We start from the raw sequence: 21,868 nt of genomic DNA, 5'->3' as shown, positions 1-21,868 counted from the left end.
CTCCATGAATCTAGTTTTAAGTGCTTCAATAGTAGTAACTATGGTAAACAATGCAAGATTTGAAAGGCCAAACTGGAGCCTACAGGAAAGAAATAGAGAAAAAGAAAATACCATCTCTGGAGTATTTATCACATCTGAACTCTAAGCTAGACACTTTCGCATGCCTTAAGGACAACTTTCTCTAGCTCTGAAAGATGAGCAGAATTTAATTAGTCACGTGGTAGTGGAAAAAGCATTTCCATTATGCTGTGATGTGAGCCAAGGCAAGTGTAGGCAAAGCCTGCTGGAATTCTGTAAATTGTGAGGAGTCTATGCTGGGTACAGGCCTTCTTTATTTGGAGTCCCTGTAAAATTAGGTGTGCATTTTTCTCTTGAGAACTTTGATAACTTTCAGCAGATTTTTGAGAACATCTTCAGTGAGAAAGAGTTAAATAAATTAGGGAGAGAGTATGGAAAAAAACTTGAAGAAGTAAATTTCAGGGAGTTGTCAGATGCCAGGTTAAGGGGCTTCTTTGTATTTGGTGGATACATTCCTGCTTTATAAATAATCAGACCCTCATAGATACTAAAATGTTTTGGAGTTAAATTTTTAACATTTGAATTTTCTTTCATTTGTTTGAAGCTTGCCATTTCATGCCAGTACAGAATAGCAACAAAAGATAGAAAAACAGTATTAGGAGTTCCTGAAGTCTTGCTGGGGATCTTACCTGGAGCAGGAGGCACTCAAAGGCTTCCCAAAATGGTAAGTTTGAGATATCCCCCACCAATAACTCAGGAAGTATTTGGTCCTTTACAACTATTTCCTGTTATACAAAATGCATAATAAGGATACTCATTGTAGAATGTTGAAGCCACAAATGAAACACGACTACACAGAAGCAGCAACAGATTTTTTTCATTCCTGGAATTTGTTTTTTCAATTCCACAAAAACTTTTTTAAAGATTTATTTGAAAGGCAGAGTGACGATTCCCACGTTGTGTCAAAGTAGGGTAAAACAGCTCTCTGCTCTGCCAGCATCCCATATGGGCCCTGGTTCAAGTCCAGGCTGCTCCACCTCTGATTCTACCCCTGCTCATGTGCCTGGGAAGGCAGTGAAAGATGGCCCAAGTGCTAGGGCCTCTGCACCATGTGGGAGACCTAGAAGAAGTTCCTAGCTCCCAGCTTCAGACCAGCTGAGCTCCAGCCATTGCAGCCATTTGGAGAGTGAACTTGTGGATGAAAGAGATCTGTCTCTTCCTCTGTCTCTGTCTAGCTCCTCCTTTCAAATAAATAAATATGTAAATACTTTTTTTCCCCTTAAAACAGAGTGACAGGATGAGACAGAAAGAGGTCACCATCCAGTGCAGTGGTTCACTCCCCAGATGGCTACAACAGCCAAGTCTGGCCCAGGCTGAGACCAGGAGCCAGGATCACTGTCATGGTCTCCCATGTAACTGGCAGGGGGCCGAGAAATTGCACCGCCTTCTGCCACCTTTCCATGAAGCTGGATCACAAGCAGAGCGGCCACACTCTACCTCGATTTGTAAGCAGCAGCTTAACTGCACTGTACATGAGTCCGACAACAGAATTATAGATCAGAGTCCTTTGTTAGTCCCTGGAGAGGAAGGTTCATCTCTTTTTCTGGGACTTTAACTCATTGCTTCTCTGAGCAGTACCACATTCACTATTTTTCCAACTGAGCTCTATTCATGGTAACTCTGGGAGACCTTTCCCCACAGTCTCAGGTTTGCATAATGCTTTTAGGGGCCCATCAGTCTTTTCAGTTGTTAAGATGAGGACAGGACACTCAGGCCAGAAGGTGCAGAGCAATCTTAGGGCAAACCCAAGGGCATGCTAACCCTCCCAGCTCTGGGCACTTTAGATACCGCAGTGGAAATAATTCCCTTCACAGAGAAGTCTGTGGGAGTCAGGAATAACAAATTAGAAAGGCTTTTGGTGTTAACTTGGGAAAAATAATGTACATTCCTCCCTAGGAATAGCAAGAGAATTTTACTAGAGTGGTTAAGCACATAGGTTTGTAAAGAAAATTTGCTTTACCTTTTTCTTTATTTTTTTAAACTACACTTGGGGTTTCAGAAATTTAGTTATTTTTATCTGCTTGAAATACAGAGAGAGACAGACAGAGATCTTTGATCTGATACTTCCCAAATGCCTGCAAATGCCCTGAGTCAGGAACTCAGTCTGGGTCTCCTGAGTGGGTGACAGAGACCCGGGGACTTGAGCCATTACCTGCTGCTCCCAAGGTGAGCACTAGCAGGAAGCTGGCATCAGAAGCAAAGGCAGGTCTCGAACCCAGATGCCCCTGAGTGGGAGGATGGAATTTTAACTTGTATGCCACAACCCCACCCCTGCAGTTGATATTTGAAGGTTGCTATGAGCCATTCTAATAACACCTCATGTAAGACATTGTAGCTGAATTTTATTTTTGTTAAATTTTTTTTCAGACTGATCATTACCAGTTTTCTCAAAGTCTCTAGTAGTTTCCATGTAGGAATTAAAAATATTATATGAAAAATAAAGAACACATTTAGAATGACATAAATATACAGTATTTTAGGAACCCTAAAGTTAATTTTCTGCCTTCTGAATTCTATAAGACAGAAATCTAACATTGAATTTAGAGATATACAGACATTTTTTTCTTGAGCTGGGAGGTATCTAATGTCAAAATCTGAATGTGTATCAGTTTCTAAATTTTAACTTACTGATAAGTACCATAAAAATATGGTTTGACATTCTTGTTTTACTGTTTACTTACTGTGATTGTTGCCTAATGTTCTTTTTCTCTACACTGTGGTCATTGCTCGCATTTAGGTGGGTGTGCCTGCTGCTTTCGACATGATGCTGACCGGGAGAAGCATTCGGGCAGACAGAGCAAAGAAGATGGGACTGGTTGACCAGCTGGTGGAACCCCTGGGTAAGCATCAGCATGTCTCTGAGTTGGACTCACAAAGTTACTCTCTTTCTTAAATAGTTAATCTGAGTATCAGGCAGAGTGAAAGTTGAACACTTTAATATTTATTTATTTTTATTGGAAAGGCAGATATACAGAGAGAGGGAGAAACAAAGATCTTCATCCACTGGTTCACTCCCCCAAGCGGCTACAACAGCCAGATCTGAGCCTATCCGAAGCCAGGAGCCAGGAGCTTCTTCCAGGTCTCCCATCTGGGTACAAGAGTCCCAAGGCTTTGGGCCGTCCTTGACTGCTTTCCCAGGCCACAAGCCAGGAGCTGGATGGAAAGTAGAACAGCTGGGACATGAACTGGTACCCACATGGGATCCTGAATGTGCAAGGCACAGATTTAGCCACTAGGCTATTATGCTGGACCCAAAACTCAAACTCAAGAATTTAATCATTTTGAGTGACATTTTCTGAACTAGCTAATACTATATCATTTCCAGTATTGCCATGATTTCTATTTTATGCATGATTCGGACATCAGGAGTCCAATATTCAGTCAGGCATTTTTAGCTTTTCAATTACTTATAGCATTATCTCTGTGTAGTGTTCTGTTTTCTGGGTCTATTTTAATAGCATAATAAATATACATGGAACAGCCAGAGAATTTTACTATAATTGACATCCATTTAGGTGGATGTCCATTTACTCTCTCCCCTGCCCTCCAATTTCTTACCTGCTACTTACCCAAGAAAATTTCTATTCTGAATTGTGTGTTCATCACTCTTTATTTCGTAATAATCAGCGTTTCCAGGCTATATTTACATAGGAGACTACTTTGAAAGGTTTATTTTGTTGCCAAATAAAACCCATTAAAATCCATGCAGTTTTCTTCATAATGCATATTTTCTGTGAGCCTTTTGAAGACTCCTCTTGGATTTTGGAATTCCTTTGCATCAAAATGAGCTTTTTGAAGTACCCTCATAATATTATGTCCATTTTCAATGTAGAGTTTGCATTTAGGTAAAGGCACGTAGCTGTTTAAAAGCACAACATTCAGAACATTTCTGATATATAGCCTTGCGTGTCTTTTCCTTCAGCCTAATGTTAGGAGATACATCCGTGTTGTCGCATATGTTAGCAGTTATTGCTCAGTGTTGTACTGTGTATAAATATACTATAGTGTTTAAATCCGTTCATCAAATATTGGACCTTTGCATTATTTCCAATTTGGAGGTATTCTGAATAGAGCTGCTTTTCCTAAATCTTTCATAAGGACATAGCACTTCATTTCTACTAGGTCAGTGCTGAAGAATAAATTGGCTGTCCCACATATTAAAAATGTGTATGTGTTTAGCTTTTAGGATGTCATCAAGTTGTTTTGCCAAAGTGACTATACTATTATGTTTCTGTCAGTGATTAATTAAAGTTTTAATTATCAGCCTGTTTGCATAGTCAGACCTTTAGACATTTTAACAAGTTCTATGTTACTATTGTTTCATAATTCCCTCCCTTATCATCAGAAATACTGAGTATCTCATGTTTATTTGCCCCCTGTAAAGTGTTTGTTCAGACCTTTAGCCCATTTTGTTGATTGAGTTTTTCCTGTTACTGAATTCTAGCTTTCTTTATATGTTGGGATTCAAGTCCTTGATCAGATATATGATTTGCAAATATTTTTTTCCAGTCTGTGGATTTTCTTTTAATTACCTAAAAACAGATTCTTAATTTTGATGAAATCCAGTTTATCAATTTCTCTCTTATTTTTTTTAAAGATTATTAATTTGTTTATTTGAAACAAGTAGAAAGACAGATCTTCCACCGATTAGTTCACCCTTCACGTGACTGCAGTAGCAAGGACTGACCCAGGCTAAAGCTAGGATATCAGATTCCATCCAAGTCTTCCACATGGGTGGCAGGGCCCAAGTACTTGGGCCGTTTTCTGATACTTCCCCAGGTACATTAGCAGGGAACTGGATCTTAAGTGCAGCAAGTAACTCAAGATCATAATGGTACATGCTTTGGCAGCACATATACTAAAATTGAAACAATACAGAGAAGATTAGTATGGCCCCCAAGCAAGGATGGCATACAAATTCATGAAATGTTCCATATATATTTTTAAAGATTTATTTATTTTATTGGAAAGTCAAATATACAGCGAAGAGGAGAGAGAAGATTTTCCATTGCTGATTCACTCCCCAAATAGCCACAACAGCTGGAGCTGAGCTGATTCAGAACCAGAAGCTTCTTCCAGGTCTCCCACATGGGTGCGGGGTCCCAAGGCTTTGGGCCGTCCTCGACTGCTTTTCCAGGCCACAAGCAGAGAGCTGGAGGGGAAGTGGGGCCACCGGGGATACAAGCCAGTGCCCATATGGGACCCCAGTGTGGGCTAGACAAGGACTTTAACCGCTAAACTTCAGTTTCATGTAATTACTAGGATGTGTAAAAATTTAATTTATTTTTGAACATGGACCTGAATCTTATGATTTTGTTAAACTTATTTATTTAATTGAAAGGGAGAGTGAGGGAGATGAGAAATCTTCTGTCTGCTGGTGTACTCTCCAAGTGACTACAACAGGTGGGAGAGGAGGAAGAAGGAATATTTGGCTAATTATATATGAACATGCAGCATGGTAAAAAAAGAAATACTTTATAATTTTTACAGTGTTCATTTCTGTCAGCAGCTGGGCAGAGTGGAGGGGGAGCAGCACTGCCAGCTGACAGAGTGGCTGCCTGAAACAACACACCCAGTGGACAGGGTTAGTAAAATCTACTCACTGGAGCCAGAGAAAGCACTTCCTGTGCCTATCCCGTTTTCCCTGTAGAATGGTGCAGTCAGTGGCCAGGAGTCGTTAGCATGCACATGGGGAAGCCCACAACAAAAGGCTTCTGTGCCTTATGGACTGGTAATTGGATGCTGATTGGAGTAGGAGAAAAAGTGGTTTTAAGATTTTTCTCTTCTTTCCTCAGTAAGGTGTGTGTGGCCATAGGCCCCATATAGAAAGCTGAGAATGAAGCGGTCTGGCCTGGGGATGGGAATTTGTGACAAGCAGGGTGAGCCCAGCAGACCTGAATGCTTAGCTGTCAATCCTTCAAGGACTGTGTGCCCTCACTGCGTGCTGAGTGTAACTTGGGGAGAACAGGATGTCCAGTACCTGTTTCCTAGTCCCTTTGCCTTTTAGAACCTTGACTGGTCATGACTCTTTGCCTGGGGAGGTGATCTTCATTCCTTTAAGGTCAAGGCCATCAGCAGACTGGCTTGAATTGAAACATATGCTTTTCCATTGAAAAATATTCTTCCCTGCATTGTGAATTAGCAACCCAGTTTCCCCTTGGCAACCAAATTAATCAGCCCAGCCTGTGCAGCAGCTCCCCGGCTGATGATTGAGAGACGGGAAGCGAGGTCAGAGAGGAGTGTTGGCTTCCGAGTCAGTAGAACTGTTGTGTCTCTGGGTGGAAGTGTTCCGGGTTTTGGAACTGAACCCTTTCCTCCTACAGATTTAGAAATCACAGAGACAGGAAGCAAGGAGGTGCTACCCTGTGAGCTGCTAGGACTGATGGCAAGCAGAACCATTCATCCTTTTCCTCCTTGCTTGCTAGACTTGTAAATCTTGTCTAAGAGAGAAATTGTACCAAATACTGGAAATTGGTGTTTAATATACATAGTATCCTCGAGTACACTGACAGTGCCCTGCCAAGTATGATCACTTAGCTGACAGTGTTACTGAGTGTTCCCAAAGTTCCTTCCACAGTTCTGGCCAGCCAGCTGTTATGTGGCATTAGGGAGATAAATTTGGCCCTGAAGCAGGAGCCTAGTGGCTGAACTATGGGTACCAGTTTTAATCCTGGTGGCCCTACTTCCCATCCAGCGCCCTGCTTGTGGCCTGGGTAATCAGTGGAGGATGGCCCAAAGCCTTGGGATCCTGTACCCACATGGGAGAACTGGAGGAGGCTCTTGGCTCCTGGCTTCAGATCGGCTCAGCTCCTGCCATTGCTGCCACTTGGAGGTGGGGTGGTGAGCCAGTGCATGAAAGATCTTTCTCTCTACCTCCTTTTCAATCTGTAAATCTCCCTTTCCAATAAGAATGAATCTTTAAAAAAATGAAAAGAATACCAATCTAGCCAGTAAGTGGAGGGACAGAACAGCCAATTAGGAGGCAGAGATAGCAGCAGATCAAGAATCAAGACTAACAGCCAGGGGCTAACATCGCAGCCCAGTGAGTAAAGTTGCTGTCTATAATGTTGGCATCCTGATTTGGCACTGTACCAAGTCCTGGCTGTTGCACTTCCCATCCAGATGGCCTGGGAAAACTGTGGATGAATGCCCAAGTGTTTGGGCACCTGCCACCCATGTAGGAGGCCAAAAGAAGCTCCTGGCTTTGGGCCTGGCCCAGTGCCAGCCATGTGAGCGTCTGGAGAGTGAACCAGTGGATTTAGGCTCTCTTTTCCCCTCCTCTTGTCTCTGTAACTCTCAAATTAAGTAAATCTTTTTTTAAAATACTTTTTTTTTTGGAAAGTCAGATATACAGAGAGGAAGAGATACAGAAAGAAAGATTTTACTTCCACTGGTTCACTCCCCAAGCGGCCTCAACTGCTGGAACTGAGCTGATCCATAGCCAGGAGCCAGGAATCTCCTCCTGCTCATCCTCCACTGCTTTCCCAGGCCATAAGCAGGGAGTTGGATGGAAAGTGGAACAGCCAGGACATGAACCAGTGCCCATATGGGATCCTGGCGCATGCAAGGTGAGGACCTTAGCTACTAGACTACTGCACCAAGCCCATAAATAAATCTTTTTAAAAATTAAGATTTTTTAAAAATAGTAGCAACCAATCATTTACTAAAAGTAAATGGTAATGAGACATGGCACATGAACTTCAGGGTACTGAAGCAGGAAAGTGTGCAGACTGCTCACTACCTCAGGTCCCCTGGGCATTTACCAGCATCTAAGGATTACACTGTGTGTGCCCAGTGCTCCTGGTTAGTCATGTCATGTGTTGTCCTTTTCTTTCCAGGGGCCCTGGAAGTTCTTATCAATAGGACCTACCTAAGGGTCCCATTTTAACTAACTTCCTTTTGCAAGGCTCTGTCTCAAAGTACAGTCTCATTTGATGAGATATAGAGGGTTCGGGCTTCCTCGTGAATTTCTAGGGGACAGAACTGAGGTCTCAACACTTTGTCACCAGGTTTCCATCCGGGTTCCGAGTTACCATCAGTGAAGCCATTGGCCACAGCCTGTGAGGTCATATAGGCCCAGCTCTGGCTGTTTTCCTACCGGGCAGAATGAGCCACCCGGGGCACCGCTAGAAGATCTGCCCACAGGAGACTCTCCCTGCCTCAGTAGTCTGAAAGGAACTGGTGTTGCAGCTGCCTGCTTCTAAGTGCTGCCTGCCTATCACCCAGATTGGCCCAAGTTTCCCTTTCGCCAGTAAACTGGCACTAGAGAAGTCCGCTAGAAGCCTGTAGGTGCAGGCTGGAGAAGGAATAAGAGCCATGGGTGTTTTAGCTTGTGCCTTTAAAGGTTCTGTTTGAACCCAGGTTCATGTGTGTCTCTTCACTGTGTAATGATGTACAGTTGTCCACACCCAATTTTATGCCTCAGAGGATTGACCACATCCATTTCAGGTCCCCAGGTAACTTGATGGCCTATGGCTTGCCAAACATCTACTAAGGCCCACTAAGGACAAAAGCTGCTTCCCCTGAGGAGGAGTAGTTACTCCAAACCATTGGAGGGCTTTCCTCACGCAGCCTAAGAGGCTGCCCTGTGACTCCCCCTGTGGTGCTGCTGAAGGTTCCAGACAGTGTCTCTTACTGTTGCTCAGACTTGAGGTCCCATTAAATTGGACTTGGTTGACCCAGGTGGCAGAACAGGTTCCAGGCTCTCAGAGTAGCCATCTTTCTAGTCACTTGGTAAATGGGCTGGAGTAGCAACACAGTGAGTAATAGGCTGCTTTCAAAATCTGAAGCAGCCCCTGAGGGGTTAAGTCAGAGGGAAAGAAATGGTAAAGTCTTCTTACTTTAGACTTTGGGTCTGCGAGCTGGGTCAATTCTGGGATTTTATCCTGGGACCAGGACCCTGTGGTGATTTAAGTTACAGTTAAGTTTACTGGATCTACAGTGTTTTTCACTTAAACAGATTTAAGAGTTTGATAAACTACCCATCCATTTCTAAGAACATCATGCTCCACCCACTGGCACCACTGGTCTCTGCAGGGCATGCTATTCAAATGTCTGGCTTGGCTGCACTGACCGTTTACAGTCCTCATGCCCACTCTGATTGGCCAGTTAAGTCCTGCTCGTTGGCCTCGGCCACCTTGGATCTCATTGTCCTCACCGTGTTGCAGGATTCTGAATGATGGTAACAGTGTTCCCACTGTCATTTCTGACCTGGGCCTCTGCTCACAAACTGATTTCTTGTTGTGGTCATGGAAGGTGTGCCCATTCTGCCCTTGCAGGTAGCTGACCTGGGCCTGCCAAATCCACTGTTATTGTTCCAGTTGCCTCATTAAGCTTTTTGGTTCTTAGGATATACCAGAGGTTCTGACATTTTAAGGTCACTTAATGCTACTTTTTGTTTGTTTGTTCCATCTGTTCTTTGTTCCTTTTTTCTTCTTACTTTTCTTTGGATTATTCCTTTTTTGTATGCACTACTGGCCTTTGCTTTGCTTCTGTCTTTCAATGATTATTAGAGTTTAGAGTATACATATTTTTTTTAAGATTTATTTATTTTTATTGAAAAGGCAGATATATAGAGAGGAGGAGAGACAGAGGGGAAGATTCACTCCCCAAGTGGCAGAGCTGAGCCAATCCAAAGCCAGGAGCCAAGAGCCTTCACTGGGTCTCCCATGTAGGCAGGATCCCAAGGCTTTGGGCCATCCTACATTGATTACCCAGGCCATCCAGGGTGCTGGATGACAAGCAGGGCTGCCAGGATTGGAACTGGCGCTCATATGGGATACCAGCACTTGCAAGGCAAGGGCTTTAGTTGCAAGGCTACTGCGCCAAGCCCAATATACATCTTTAATGTGTCAGTCTTTAAATGAGATACTATTTTACATAGTCAAGACCCTTAGAACAGTAAGACAATAGTACACTTTGATCTTTCTCCCTTCTTTGTGCTGTTTTGTAATAAACTTTTTATTTTTTAATATTGCTTTATTTGAAAATCAGAGTTACAAAGACAGACTTTCCCATCTGTTGGTTCCCTCCTCAAGTGGCTGCAAGGGCTGGAGCTGGGCCAGGCTGAAAACAGGAGCCAGGATCTTCATCCAGCACTCCGTTGCGGGTGCAGGGGCTCAAAGATTCAGAGCATCTTCCACTGCTTTCTCGGGCACATTAACAGGAAGTTGGACTGGAGGTGGAAAAGCTGGGACTCGAACCAGAACCCATGTGGGATGCTGGATGCTCACATGTGGGAGATGGTGGTTGAACCCACTGTGCCACAATGCCTTCCCCTATTCATTTTGTGTGTATATATAAATTCCTCAGCACATTTGTTTTTCTTTTTTTTTTTTTTAAAGATTTATTTTTATTATTTTTTCATTGGAAAGGCGGATATACAGAGAGGAGAGACAGAGAGGAAGATCTTCCATCCGATGATTCACTCCCCAAGTGAGCGCAACGGTCGATGCTATGCCGATCCGAAGCCAGGAGCCTCTTCTGGGTCTCCCACGCGGGTGCAGGGTCCCAAAGCTTTTGGGTCGTCCTCGACTGCTTTCCCAGGCCACAAGCAGGGAGCTGGAAGGGAAGCGGGGCTGCCGGGATTAGAACCGGCGCCCATATGGGATCCCGGGCGTGCAAGGCGAGGACCTTAACCACTGCGCCACCGCGCCGGGCCCAACACATTTGTTTTTCTGTTTTGGAGAATTATCTTTTAAAGAGATTAACAGGAGGACAGCATTTTAGTATAGCAAGTTACACAGCTGTCTGCAACACCGTGTCCCGTGTTAATGCTGCTTTGAGTCCTGGCTCCAACATTTCCAATCCAGTTTGCTGTTAATGTGCTTAGGAAGCGGCAGAAAGTGGCCTGAGTATTTGGCCCCTGCCAACCACCCAGGAGACCCGGGTAGAAGTCCTACTCTTGGCTTTGGCCTAGCCAAGCCCCAGCCATCATGGCCACTTGGAGAATGAACCAGCAGATGGAAGATTCCTCTGTCTCTGTTTCTCCCTTTCTGTTCTGTAATTCTACCTTTCAAATAAATAAAATAAGTAAAATCTTTATTAAGAAACAAAAGCCTATGTTTTGGGTTTGTTTTGGTTGCCATATTCAGCACTGTGTTCGCTTTGTTTAGGTCTGGGTTCCCCTCTGGTTTGATTTTCTCCCAACTTGAAGAATTCCTTCAACACTCTAGTGTCGATCTGCTGGTAATTGTGATTCTCCTGTCTTTTAATTCTTGTTTCAGTCTATCTTTATTTCAGTTTCATTTTTAAAAATATTTTTAAGTGTAAATATCCAAATTGCCAGGATTTGTCTTTTGGTACCTTATTGATGTCTCCATTGTGTTGTGATTGCTTGGCATGTGAGGATAAGTTAATGCCATTAGTGGCTGTTCTTTCACAGATGGTGTGTCGTTGTCCGTGCCAGCTGCTTTCAGTTTCCCTTTACACTTGGGTTTAGTCATTTGTTTATCATGCGCCTGGTTTGTTGGTTTTTCTTTTGAATGTTGTGCGTAGAACTCATGGGGCATTTTGCATAGGTGAGCTTGCAGTTTTCATCAAAATTCCAAGTTTCTTTCACCATTATTTCCTCCAACATTTTTCTGTGTCCCACAGCTGTTTTCAGATATTTCAGTTTATATGAGTTGGAGAAGTTGATATTGTTCCAAAATGCAGCTCAGGTACTTTCTATTAGCCTGTGTCAAATTTGTGATCTTTTTTCCATTGTACAATCTGCTATTAATCCAATCCTGTGTTTTCCACTTGGGACATTGTTTTTCTCATCTCTGAAATTACCTTTTGTTTCACTCTTTAAATAAGATTTATTTGAAATGCACAGATAAAGAAATGATCACCCAAATGCCACAAGGCTCAGACCTGAGCCATGTTGAAGCCAGGAGCGTGGAGCTGCATATGGATCTCCCGTGTAGGTGCTAGGGGCCTAAGTACATGAGCCGTCTCTTGCATTACTAGAGAGCCATCCCAGGTGCGTTACTAGAGAGCTGGATTGGAAGTAGAGCACCTAGGACTCTGAGGTGCTGTCATCTCACATGGCAGCTTAACCCCCTGCATCACAATGCCAGCCCTTGATTTGCTTTTATAGATTCAGTTTTTCTTCATTATTTTCCTGTTTTCCTCTGCCTTCTTAAGCCATAAGCATAAATTTAGATATCCTTTTTCATATATATCAAGCCAATTATTTCCCCTATTTTTGAATCTGCATTGTCAGTTGGTTTGTCTCCCAGCTAGGAGTTCCCTTTTTGGTGTCCTTTCCTGGCCATAGGCAGTTTGCTGTGGTACGTGTGCAGAAAGCTGCTCAGCCCACTTGGAGCGTTCCTTCTGGGTGGCAGCTGCCCTTCAGGGTTTTACTTCACAGTGCTCCTGGCTTCAGCCTCCCTGCAAGTGTAACTGTTGGGATCTTTGTGGACCCTTTGCACTTTTGCTATTTGGAAATTTGGGGTTGAGTTGTTTCTTCTCCTAACCTACACAGGTCTTAAAGGAGAAATTTTACACCTTTTGTGGGGATTTTGTTTCCCAAGCTCCACAGGCTTACACACCTTTTTAACCTCAGCTACCTTCTCCAGTGTGACTCTTACAGACTTTTGATGGGGAGCCTGGTAAGTGTCTGTCTCCCTAGGCCTGTGACTTCCCTCCTTGAACTGTTGGGAGCTCTTTCATCTCCTGCTCAAGCAGACTGCAAAGTCTGACAAGTGCCTTCAGTGGGAATTCAGTTGCATACTTGTTGAAGTCCCTTCTCCTGCTTACGTACTGAGTTCTGTAGCACAGCGGGTGATCTCAATCTGCCTTTCAGCCTTCTGCAGGGCTGTAGGACACCACAGATGCGCCACAAAGAAAGCTGGCTGTGTGTTTGCTTTCTTCCAGCTTCCCATCTGGTGACCACCAGCATCTTGCAGGAATGTACTTGTCCCCAGCAGGATCCCTCTGCAAGAGTATTCCAACCTCAGTCCAAGCCCCAAAGCATGATTTGCCACCAGGAAGAAAATGACCAGTAATCTTGAGCTCCCCCCACTGTAATGTCACTTCATGTACTTCCCTGTGCTGCCACAACCCTCTAGTATCTTTATACATGATTTTAAAACTCACTTTTTTTTATTATTATCATTATTATCGTTAGTCTTGCAGAAATAGAACAGGCTTCATAAGACACGTTAACTTTGCCCTGCTCAGGGTAAAAGATTAGGATGATTTTAAATCCTGCCTTTGATCTGCTGTAACATTGTTGTTCAGTGTTTTCCTTCTTTGAACCTGAAGTTCATGACACTGCCACCAGCCTGTCTAGAATGGGAAGCTGTACTGGAGCCGTTAGCCTTGACGTGCATGGCTAGGTGACCTCCAACCTCAGACTGATCTCTGCCCAATTTGCAATCCAAACTGCTACCTTTGTTTTCACAGGACCAGGATTAAAACCTGCAGAAGAACGAACTATTGAATACCTAGAAGAAGTTGCAATTACTTTTGCCAAAGGACTAGCTGACAAGAAGATCTCTCCAAAGAGAGACAAGGGATTGGTGGAAAGTGAGTGTCACTTGCAGAACAAGGCAAAGCTGCTTTCCTGGGAGTTTCATTTGGTTTGCTGTAGAGTGGAAATGAGAAAGAGGTAGATGCATGGTTTACTTAAAACATAAAGCCCATCCTGAATGATAGAATACCTCTATGCTAAAATCAAGTTCTCAACCTTATACTGGCCAATTAAAATTTTTCTTTTGAAACTTTTTAAATACTAATACAAAAATAGAAACTGTGTTAAGCACTCATCTACCCAAGGTCCAGATTCTGCATTTATCGGGTAATTAAAGCGTATATGAAGAAATACTTAGGTTGAAATTTAGCTAGAATTACTCCATTTGTATGCAGTTTACAGGAGTACTAGGCTCTTGCCAGGAAGTGTCTGAAAGCATTTTACCTTACAGAATTGACATCGTACGCCATGACCATTCCATTTGTCAGGCAACAGATTTACAAAAAGGTGGAAGAGCAAGTGCAAAAGCAGACCAAAGGCCTTTATCCTGCACCTCTGAAAATCATTGATGTGAGTCTTATCCTGTGCCCCTGCTTTTCCTGCTTCCCACCCTTTATAAAGAGCAGTGCTATTAAGTGCCACTCAAGAACCTGTGTGTCAGTACCATAGTTCTTGTTACTGCTACTAAAATACTTTGCAAAAATAGGTAACAAGTGAAAGGGACTCATAGAAAGTGATAATTGAAGACATTTAAGTGCTAGACGTGCGTACTTGTTGATGCATCTAGAATCACCAGTGAGAAATCAGGAAAGGAGCCTAAATCATACGCATATAACAGGCACAGTGTAATATTGGGCACTGATGGAGGAGTATTTTGAACCAATATTGATGATTGTGTTCTGTCCTTAATCCAACCACTGTCAGTACCTAAATTCTCAAGAACTCCCTCGGTGCTGTAGTTAGTAAAAAGATGTAATGATATAAAGAATTTGTGAAAATATCAAGGAGAACAGTTAAAATGGTCACAAGGTGAAGAAACCCGTAGCAGTAGACTTCCAAACACTGAACTCAGAATGGGAGGTCCAGGGTTAAGAGAACATGTAATCAGAACTTGAGACTGGGGAATTGGTTAGTCAACAAATACTAGTGTATTCTGAGCAGAAGATGCCAGGGTGCATGAACTGTGAGATGTGACCTGGCCTGCATGCACCTCGCAGTGTGGGCTGGGGAGGTTTGATAATTCCAATACACAGTCTCAGCAGAGGGACTCACCAAGTGCCCAGGGGACGAGGCACTCCTGCTCCAAAGAGGTCAGGCAGAGCCTCAGGAGAGCTGATCTGAGCCGCGCCCCCCACCCCCCAAAAAAAAATGGATGGAGGAGAGTAGGTGAAGAAAAGTAGTACAGAGGGTGGGGAGGAAAGCATACTAGAGAAGGGGAGGTGGCACCTGGACTCTGAGATTGGAGAAGGGCAGGGAAACCATAGGAGTGACGTGAGCTTTCTCTTTCCTTCTGTTTCCATTTTGGACTTAAAGTGTTGCCTTGGAGATAGAGAATTAAACCAGTGTCAAGCAGCCATGCAGTCCCTCTCTTGGTAAATCCAGATCTTGACTTGCTCTGTGTAGACTAACAGCATTGGCAGTTTTATTCGGCATCACTGTTCATCTCACCGTCTGTGCTGACATTGAATAGTGCTTTGTTTTTTTTTTTAGGTGGTCAAGACAGGACTTGAGCAGGGAAGTGATGCCGGTTACCTTGCTGAATCTCAGGTAGTTATTTCCTCCAAATTTTTTATTACAAGTTACAGGAAAACCAAAGATCCAGTGCTCTGTCTAAAGCCAAATAAAAAATATCAATGGCCTAAAAGTTTGTTTCTTCTTCCAGTGGCTATTGTTTCTTAGGATTGCTGTAAGTGAACAGCAGATAGATAATGAAACTGGTCATCTGCAGATGTTTGAACTTGCTCTCTCTCTCAAGATTGACTTATTTCAGAGGCAGAGTTGTGGAGAAAGGAAAAAACTGAGAGATCTTCCATCTGCTGGTTTGCTGATGGTTTAAGCCCCAAATAGCCACAATGGGTTGGGCTGGGCCAAACCAAAGCCAGGATCCTGAAATCCATCCCAGTCTCCCACGTGTGGCAGGGTCCCAGCTCTAAGCACTTGAGCCATCTTCTAATACTTTCTCAGGCATATTAACCAAGAGCTGGATCAGAAGTAGAGCAAGTGGGCCTCAAACCTGTAGTCAAATAGAATGCAGGTGTTACAAATGGTAGCTTAACTCACCACCCCACAACATCTCCTAAACTTGCTGTCTATGATGAGGCTGTAATCAAAAAGATTGGAAACAGTTGTAATTTTTTTAATGTAAATCACTTGGATGTTTTAGTTTTGAACTTAGACTGATTTTGCTATGAAGTGCAACAGGTTGGAAGGATTTGTTTATTTATTTGAATATGGAGGAAAATGTGAGGCCCAGTGTCTCTGGTGAATTTCGAAGCAAGTGGAGCGATCTCATATCTGGTAGAAGACAATGATAAGAAGCATCTGTGGACCTGTCTCACTCCCTGCTTCTGCTGTTATTGAGGTTGATGCTACTACAGACTTTCTTTTTTTTTAAGATTTATGTATTTTTTTTAAGTTTTTTTTTTATTGGAAAGGCAGATATATAGAGAGGAGAGACAGAGAGGAAGATCTTCCGTCCCATGATTCACTCCCCAAGTGAGCGCAACGGTCGATACTATGCCGATCCAAAGCCAGGAGCCTCTTCCGGGTCTCCCACACGGGTGCAGGGTCCCAAAGCTTTGGGCCGTCCTCGACTGCTTTCCCAGGCCACAGGCAGGGAGCTGGAAGGAAAGCGGGACTGCTGGGATAGAACCAGCGCCCATATGGGATCCCGGGCGTGCAAGGCGAGGACCTTAACCACTGCGCCATCGTGCTGGGCCCAAGATTTATGTATTTTTATTGGAAAACTCATATATAGAGAGGAGGAGAGACAGAGAGGAAGATCTTCCATCCACTGATTCACTCCCCAAGTGAGCACAACAGCCAGAGCTGAGCCGATCTGAAGCCAGGAGCCAAGAGCCTTCACTGGGTCACTTACATGGGTGCAGGGTCCCAAGGCTTTGGGCCATATTCCACTGATTACCCAGGCCACAGGCAGGGAGCTGAATGGGAAGCAGGGTCGCCAGGATTAGAACCATTGCCTACATGGGATCCCGGCACATGCAAGGCAAGGATCCCAGCTGCCAGGACCCTACAGAATTTCTTTTTAGATTTGTTTATTTATTTGATGAATTTGGGGTGGGGGAGATCTTCCAATTCACTGGTTCACTCCCCAAATGGCCACAGAGCTGAGCAGTCTGAAGCCAGGAGCTAGGAGCTTCTTCTCAGTCTGCTGTGCAGGTACAGGGTCCTGGGGACTTGCAGAATTTTCCACTGCTTTCCAAGGCCATAAGCAGGGAGCTAAATGGAAAGTGGAGCATCCAAGACTGCACCCTGCATCCACATGTGATGCCAGAATTGCAGCCTTAACCTGCACCACAGCACAGCCCCGGTACTACAGATTTAAGTGGTTTGAGTTGTTTTAAAGTTTTCACTGATCATGAGAAAAGTTGGTAATAGGAGGCCAGTGCCATGATGTAGTAGGCTAAGCTTCCCCCTGCAGTGCCAGCATCCCATATGGGCAGTAGTTTGAGTCTGACTGCTCCATTTTCAATCTAGCGTCCTGCTTCTGGCCTGGGAAAGCAACAGCAGATGTCCCAAGTGTCTGGACCCTGGCATCCACATGGGAGACCTGGAAGAGGCTGCTGACTCCTGGCTTTGGCCTGACTCAGCTCCAGCCCCAGCCAAAGAGGGAAAACCTGCTGCAGAAAGCCACCTCATCCAGGCCACGGAGCTCTACCTTGTTACATTCTCTTTTCAGAAATTTGGAGAACTTGCAATGACCAAAGAATCAAAGGCCTTGATGGGACTTTATCATGGTCAGGTGCTGTGCAAGAAGAATAAATTTGGAACTCCACAGAAGGAAGTTAAGTAAGTCAAACTACCTAAAAAATACAGTGTGTTTCTGTGTAAAGCTTGTAGATGCTGATTCAGCTCCTCCCCTAGCTGCCTGCATTCCTATGGCTCTACCAAGGACTTCTTGGGCTTGCAGAGCTCTGAGTCTATCCCGCTAATGAGTCCTTCAGAGGGTTTCTTGCCTCACAGAAGTGGTTCCTGGGTGTCTGGTTGCTCTGCCTTCTCGTTTCCCACCCCGGATGCACAGCCTCTGCAGTGTGTAATGATCTCTCCCTGGGACCAGAGGTGCCATCTCGGACGCTTACAACATAAATCTTCACTGTGATTGGTAAAGGCATTTTTTTTGTTTTTCCTAAGGTTTATTTATTTTTATTTGAAAGGCAGATTTTCAGAGAGAAAAGAGAAGAGACAGAGATATCTTAAATCTTGGTTCACTCCCCAAATGGCAGCAACAGCAGAGCTGAACCCGTCTGAAGCCAAGAGCCTGGAGCTTTCTCCAGGTCTCCCACATGAGTGCAGGGATCCAAGGTTCTGGATCATCTTCCATTGCTTTCCCAGGCACATCAGCAGGGAGCTGGATTAAAAGTGGAGTAGCTGTCACATAGGGGATCTTGGGCTGACATCAGGTGCCATCCTCCCATCCCTGATTATTGATGGAGTTAGGCTGCTGGGTGCAGCCCTCTCCCCTTCTCTCCTCACTTTCCCCAGATAGAGGATGAAAAAAGGAAATTGGAAATAGTTGTCCCATCCACTGTCCTCCATTCCTCAACCCTCCCCACCCTAATCAGTGGTCCACATGGGCAAGCATCTTTCTTAACTATGTAAACATCACCAAGAATAAAATTAATTTATTATTAAAAGAAAAAGGTTTTTTAAAAAAGTGGAGCAACCAGATCTCAAAATGATGCCCTTGTGGAATGCCAGGACTGCAGGCGTAGGCTTAAGCTACTATGCCGTGACACCTGCCCCATCTTGTCCTCCTTTTCACCTACCCTGAGCATTGCTGCCTGCTTGCCACTTTCATGTCCGATCTCATCAGAAGCCTTTCTCAGCATCCACAGCCCAGCAGCCCTGCCACGTCTGAGGTTTACCACCAATCACTGTGACTCTCACTGTGGGGAATTGGATATGTGACCGTGTCTGGGTAGGGTATGTTTTTGGCTGTCACAAGTAGGGAGAGAGGAATAGTACTGGTCAGAGGCACCAAAGAGCCTGCAGTGCATGGTGATGCTCCCAGTGCCATTCCAGGCCAGGGTGTCAGTAGCACTGAGGCCGAGAGCCCTTGCTGGCTGAGTTACTGTGAGGTGTTTAAGAAAAGCAGCTGATAGAAGCTTCTCCATCTTTTCACCTTTAGTGAGGTCACCACCCAGAAAGACAGTGACCTGGATGAGAAATCTGGCGCGACAGCTCTGATTCTAGACCAGAGGGCTGGTTTCCGCATCGAGTCTGCAAACAGCCCTGCTGGTTCTGCAGCCTCCTTAGTGATTAGTGTCAGGCTAACTCCACTGCGAATCTTGCACCTAACCGTGACAGTGCCTTGGAGTCTGTGAGTGGGGGCAGTTATTTAGGTGTTGCCACTTAAATCTGCTTCAGTTCACTTCACCCATTCTACAGAACCCCAATACATTAAGAAAAAAAAGCCACTTCTTCCCCATGTACTGCCTAAATGGAAGCTAGTGGATACTGCTAACTAATAATTATGCATGTAAGAGGAGGACTTTATTGTGACAGGAAATAAAAAGATATCTGAAAGCTATAAAAATCACAAAACTATAAACATACCAGCCCCTACCCCTGCACCTGTACTTCTAACCCAGCCTTCCATGGACAGAAAGCATGCTTTCAATTAAAGAAATTTCACATCACAACAGAATGTACAGAAGGGTAAAGAACAAAGAAAATCAAAACAAATATGAAAATTCTCCCACCACTCAAAACAACCACAATAGAGAAGAAAATAGTGACAGAACACTCCCCAGTTTGAATTAAGTATTCATAAAAAGCATTTTCATATGAGGGAAGAAAATTTTGAAAAGTCAAAATTATGTCCTGGAGAAACAGGATCAAATCTAATAATTGATCTAAATTAGGAAAGAAAGAAAAAGGCAGCAGCATCTTAGAAAGAAAGGCTCAATGTGAAATTCCCGAAGCAAGACTGACTGAACCAGAAATGGAAGGGAGGATGATCACTTCCCACGTCCTGTTTGTCAGGTGCACTCCTGTTTAGGCTTTTTTTCTGGGCTCAGTCCACCTCACTTTGGATAATTTGAATTCGTTGCCTGTTATCTTTATGACTTTTCACTCAACTAACCAGTTTCCTAAATTCCAATAAAGGAAGAATAGCAGTTATCTTAAAAGTTACCAAACTACGGATTGGTATGCAAAGAAGGGACCTTGTTAAACATTTTTCATACTGCAACATTTCTGTGTAGTCAGTTCTCAAATGTAGATGTTACTCTGCAGTTGACTTATAAATATCAAAGCCCCACAGATAATAACTTGCTGGAAAGGCACACCAGTCAGTAATTACATTACAGGGATGCTGGTGATGTTTATTCAAGGAAATTAGCAGACATGGCAGGGGTGGTGAGCCTGGGGTGTGTACTTCCCAGACTGGAATTGAAACCCTCTCCTGCTTCTGACCTGGCTTCCTGCCAACATGCCCAGGCTCTCAGACTGCAGCATAGACTGGATGGTCTCGTTCATTGATCTCTAGGCAAGAATGAGAACTAGTATAATTGAGTCTTTATTTCTAGACCAGTTTTTTAGCTCTCCTGGGATTTTGTGTTTTAACTTCTAAAAAACTCATCATTTTTTTAAAGATTTATTTATATTTATTAGAAAGTCAGATATACAGGGGCCCAGCACGATGGCGCAGTGGTTAAGGTCCTCACCTTGCACGCCCACGGTATCCCATATGCGCGCCAGTTCTAATCCCGGTGGCCCTACTTCCCATCCAGCTCCCTGCCTGTGGCCCAGGAAAGCAGTCGAGGACGGCGCAAAGCTTTGGGAACCTGCACCCACGCGGGAGACCCAGAAGAGGCTCCTGGCTTCAGATTGGCTCAGCTCCAGCTGTTGCGGCCGCCTGGGGAGTGAATCATCAGATGGAAGATCTTCCTCTCTGTCTCTCCTCTCTGTATATCCGCCTTTCCAATAAAAAAAATAATAAAAAAATAAATCTTAAAAAAAAAAAGTCAGATATACAGAGAGAAGGGTAGAAGAGAGGAAGATCTCCCATTCAATGATTCACTCCCCAGGTGGCTGCAATGGCTGGAGCTGAGCCAATCTGAAGCCAGGAGCTTCTTCCAGGGCTTTCACGTGGGTGCAGGGTCCCCAGGCTTTGGGCCTTTCTCAGCTGCTTTTCCAGGCCGCAAACAGGGAGGTGGATGGGAAGCGAGGCTACCAGGATTAGAACTGGCACCCATATGGGATCCTGACGTATTCAAGACGAGGACTTTAGCTGCTAGGGTATCATGCCAGGTACAAACCCATTCTTTATTAAAACTATAGTATAGATAAAAATTATGTGTAAAACTGTCTTTTCGTACCTGCTGTGGTTGGTTGATGGGATGCTAGTGGGAGCCACACTTCTGTTTACTGCAGTGAGTCAGTCATTTACCCAAGCTTTTTCTTCCTTCCAGGCAACTCGCCATTCTCGGGGCAGGGCTGATGGGAGCCGGCATTGCCCAGGTCTCTGTGGACAAGGGCCTGAACACCATCCTGAAAGATGCAGCAGTGGCCGGCCTGGGCCGAGGACAGCAACAAGTGTTCAAAGGGTGAGTCTGTTCTCTTTGGCCTGGAGTTAAGAGTGCTGTGTGGGTTTTGGTTGTCCAATTTGGTCTTGGATTTTACCATCACTAATTTCCTTTTCTTAAACACACTGGATGCTTCAGAGTTCAACCTAATTTCCTTTGATTTTTAGAAAGGCCACAACAGCCAGAACTGAGCCAATCCAAAGCTAGGAGCCAGAAACTTCTTTCACTTCTCCCACATGGGTGCAGGGGCCTGAGGACTTGAGCCATTAGCCACTGCTTTCCCAGGCCATAAGCAGGGAGCTGGATCCTGAAAGTGGAGCTGTGGAGCAGCCAGGAATGAATCAGCACTCATATGGAATGCCAGCACTACAGGTGGAAGCTTAGGCTGTTATGCCATGACTAGCCTAACTTCCTTTTGTTTTATAGACTGTTAACCTAATTGGAGTCTGTAGTTCTGTAGTCTTTGATTACAGAAGGGAAAACTATCATATGGTTTCTACATATTTTACAGTGTGATAACAGTTTAGAAATTCTGAGACAGTGGATTTTAGAGGCATTGCCT

At 44.2% G+C, this 21,868-nt stretch overlaps 1 protein-coding gene and 1 non-coding gene across 2 annotated transcripts in view; both read left to right on the top strand.

Moving 5' to 3' along the window:
• The window catches only part of HADHA (hydroxyacyl-CoA dehydrogenase trifunctional multienzyme complex subunit alpha), a 47,620-nt gene that overhangs the window by 13,552 nt on the left and 12,200 nt on the right, over positions 1–21,868 (top strand). Inside the window, exons 6-12 of the mRNA XM_040992941.1 lie at positions 623–742; positions 2,816–2,918; positions 13,471–13,593; positions 13,989–14,107; positions 15,248–15,304; positions 17,457–17,566; positions 21,193–21,327. Of these exons, the coding sequence (XP_040848875.1) occupies positions 623–742; positions 2,816–2,918; positions 13,471–13,593; positions 13,989–14,107; positions 15,248–15,304; positions 17,457–17,566; positions 21,193–21,327 (767 nt within the window). The remainder of the gene's footprint in view (positions 1–622; positions 743–2,815; positions 2,919–13,470; positions 13,594–13,988; positions 14,108–15,247; positions 15,305–17,456; positions 17,567–21,192; positions 21,328–21,868) is intronic.
• On the top strand, positions 4,917–5,019 carry LOC121165443. Its single transcript, XR_005885236.1, has one exon. It is a non-coding gene; the product is annotated as a U6 spliceosomal RNA (small nuclear RNA).

Source organism: Ochotona curzoniae, unplaced genomic scaffold, assembly GCF_017591425.1.
Source record: "Ochotona curzoniae isolate NIBS_2020 unplaced genomic scaffold, NIBS_Ocur_1.0 contig_883, whole genome shotgun sequence".
Taxonomy (NCBI): Eukaryota; Metazoa; Chordata; class Mammalia; order Lagomorpha; family Ochotonidae; genus Ochotona; species Ochotona curzoniae.
Note: the sequence above shows the minus strand (reverse complement) of the source record. Positions and strands in the feature narration are given on the sequence as shown.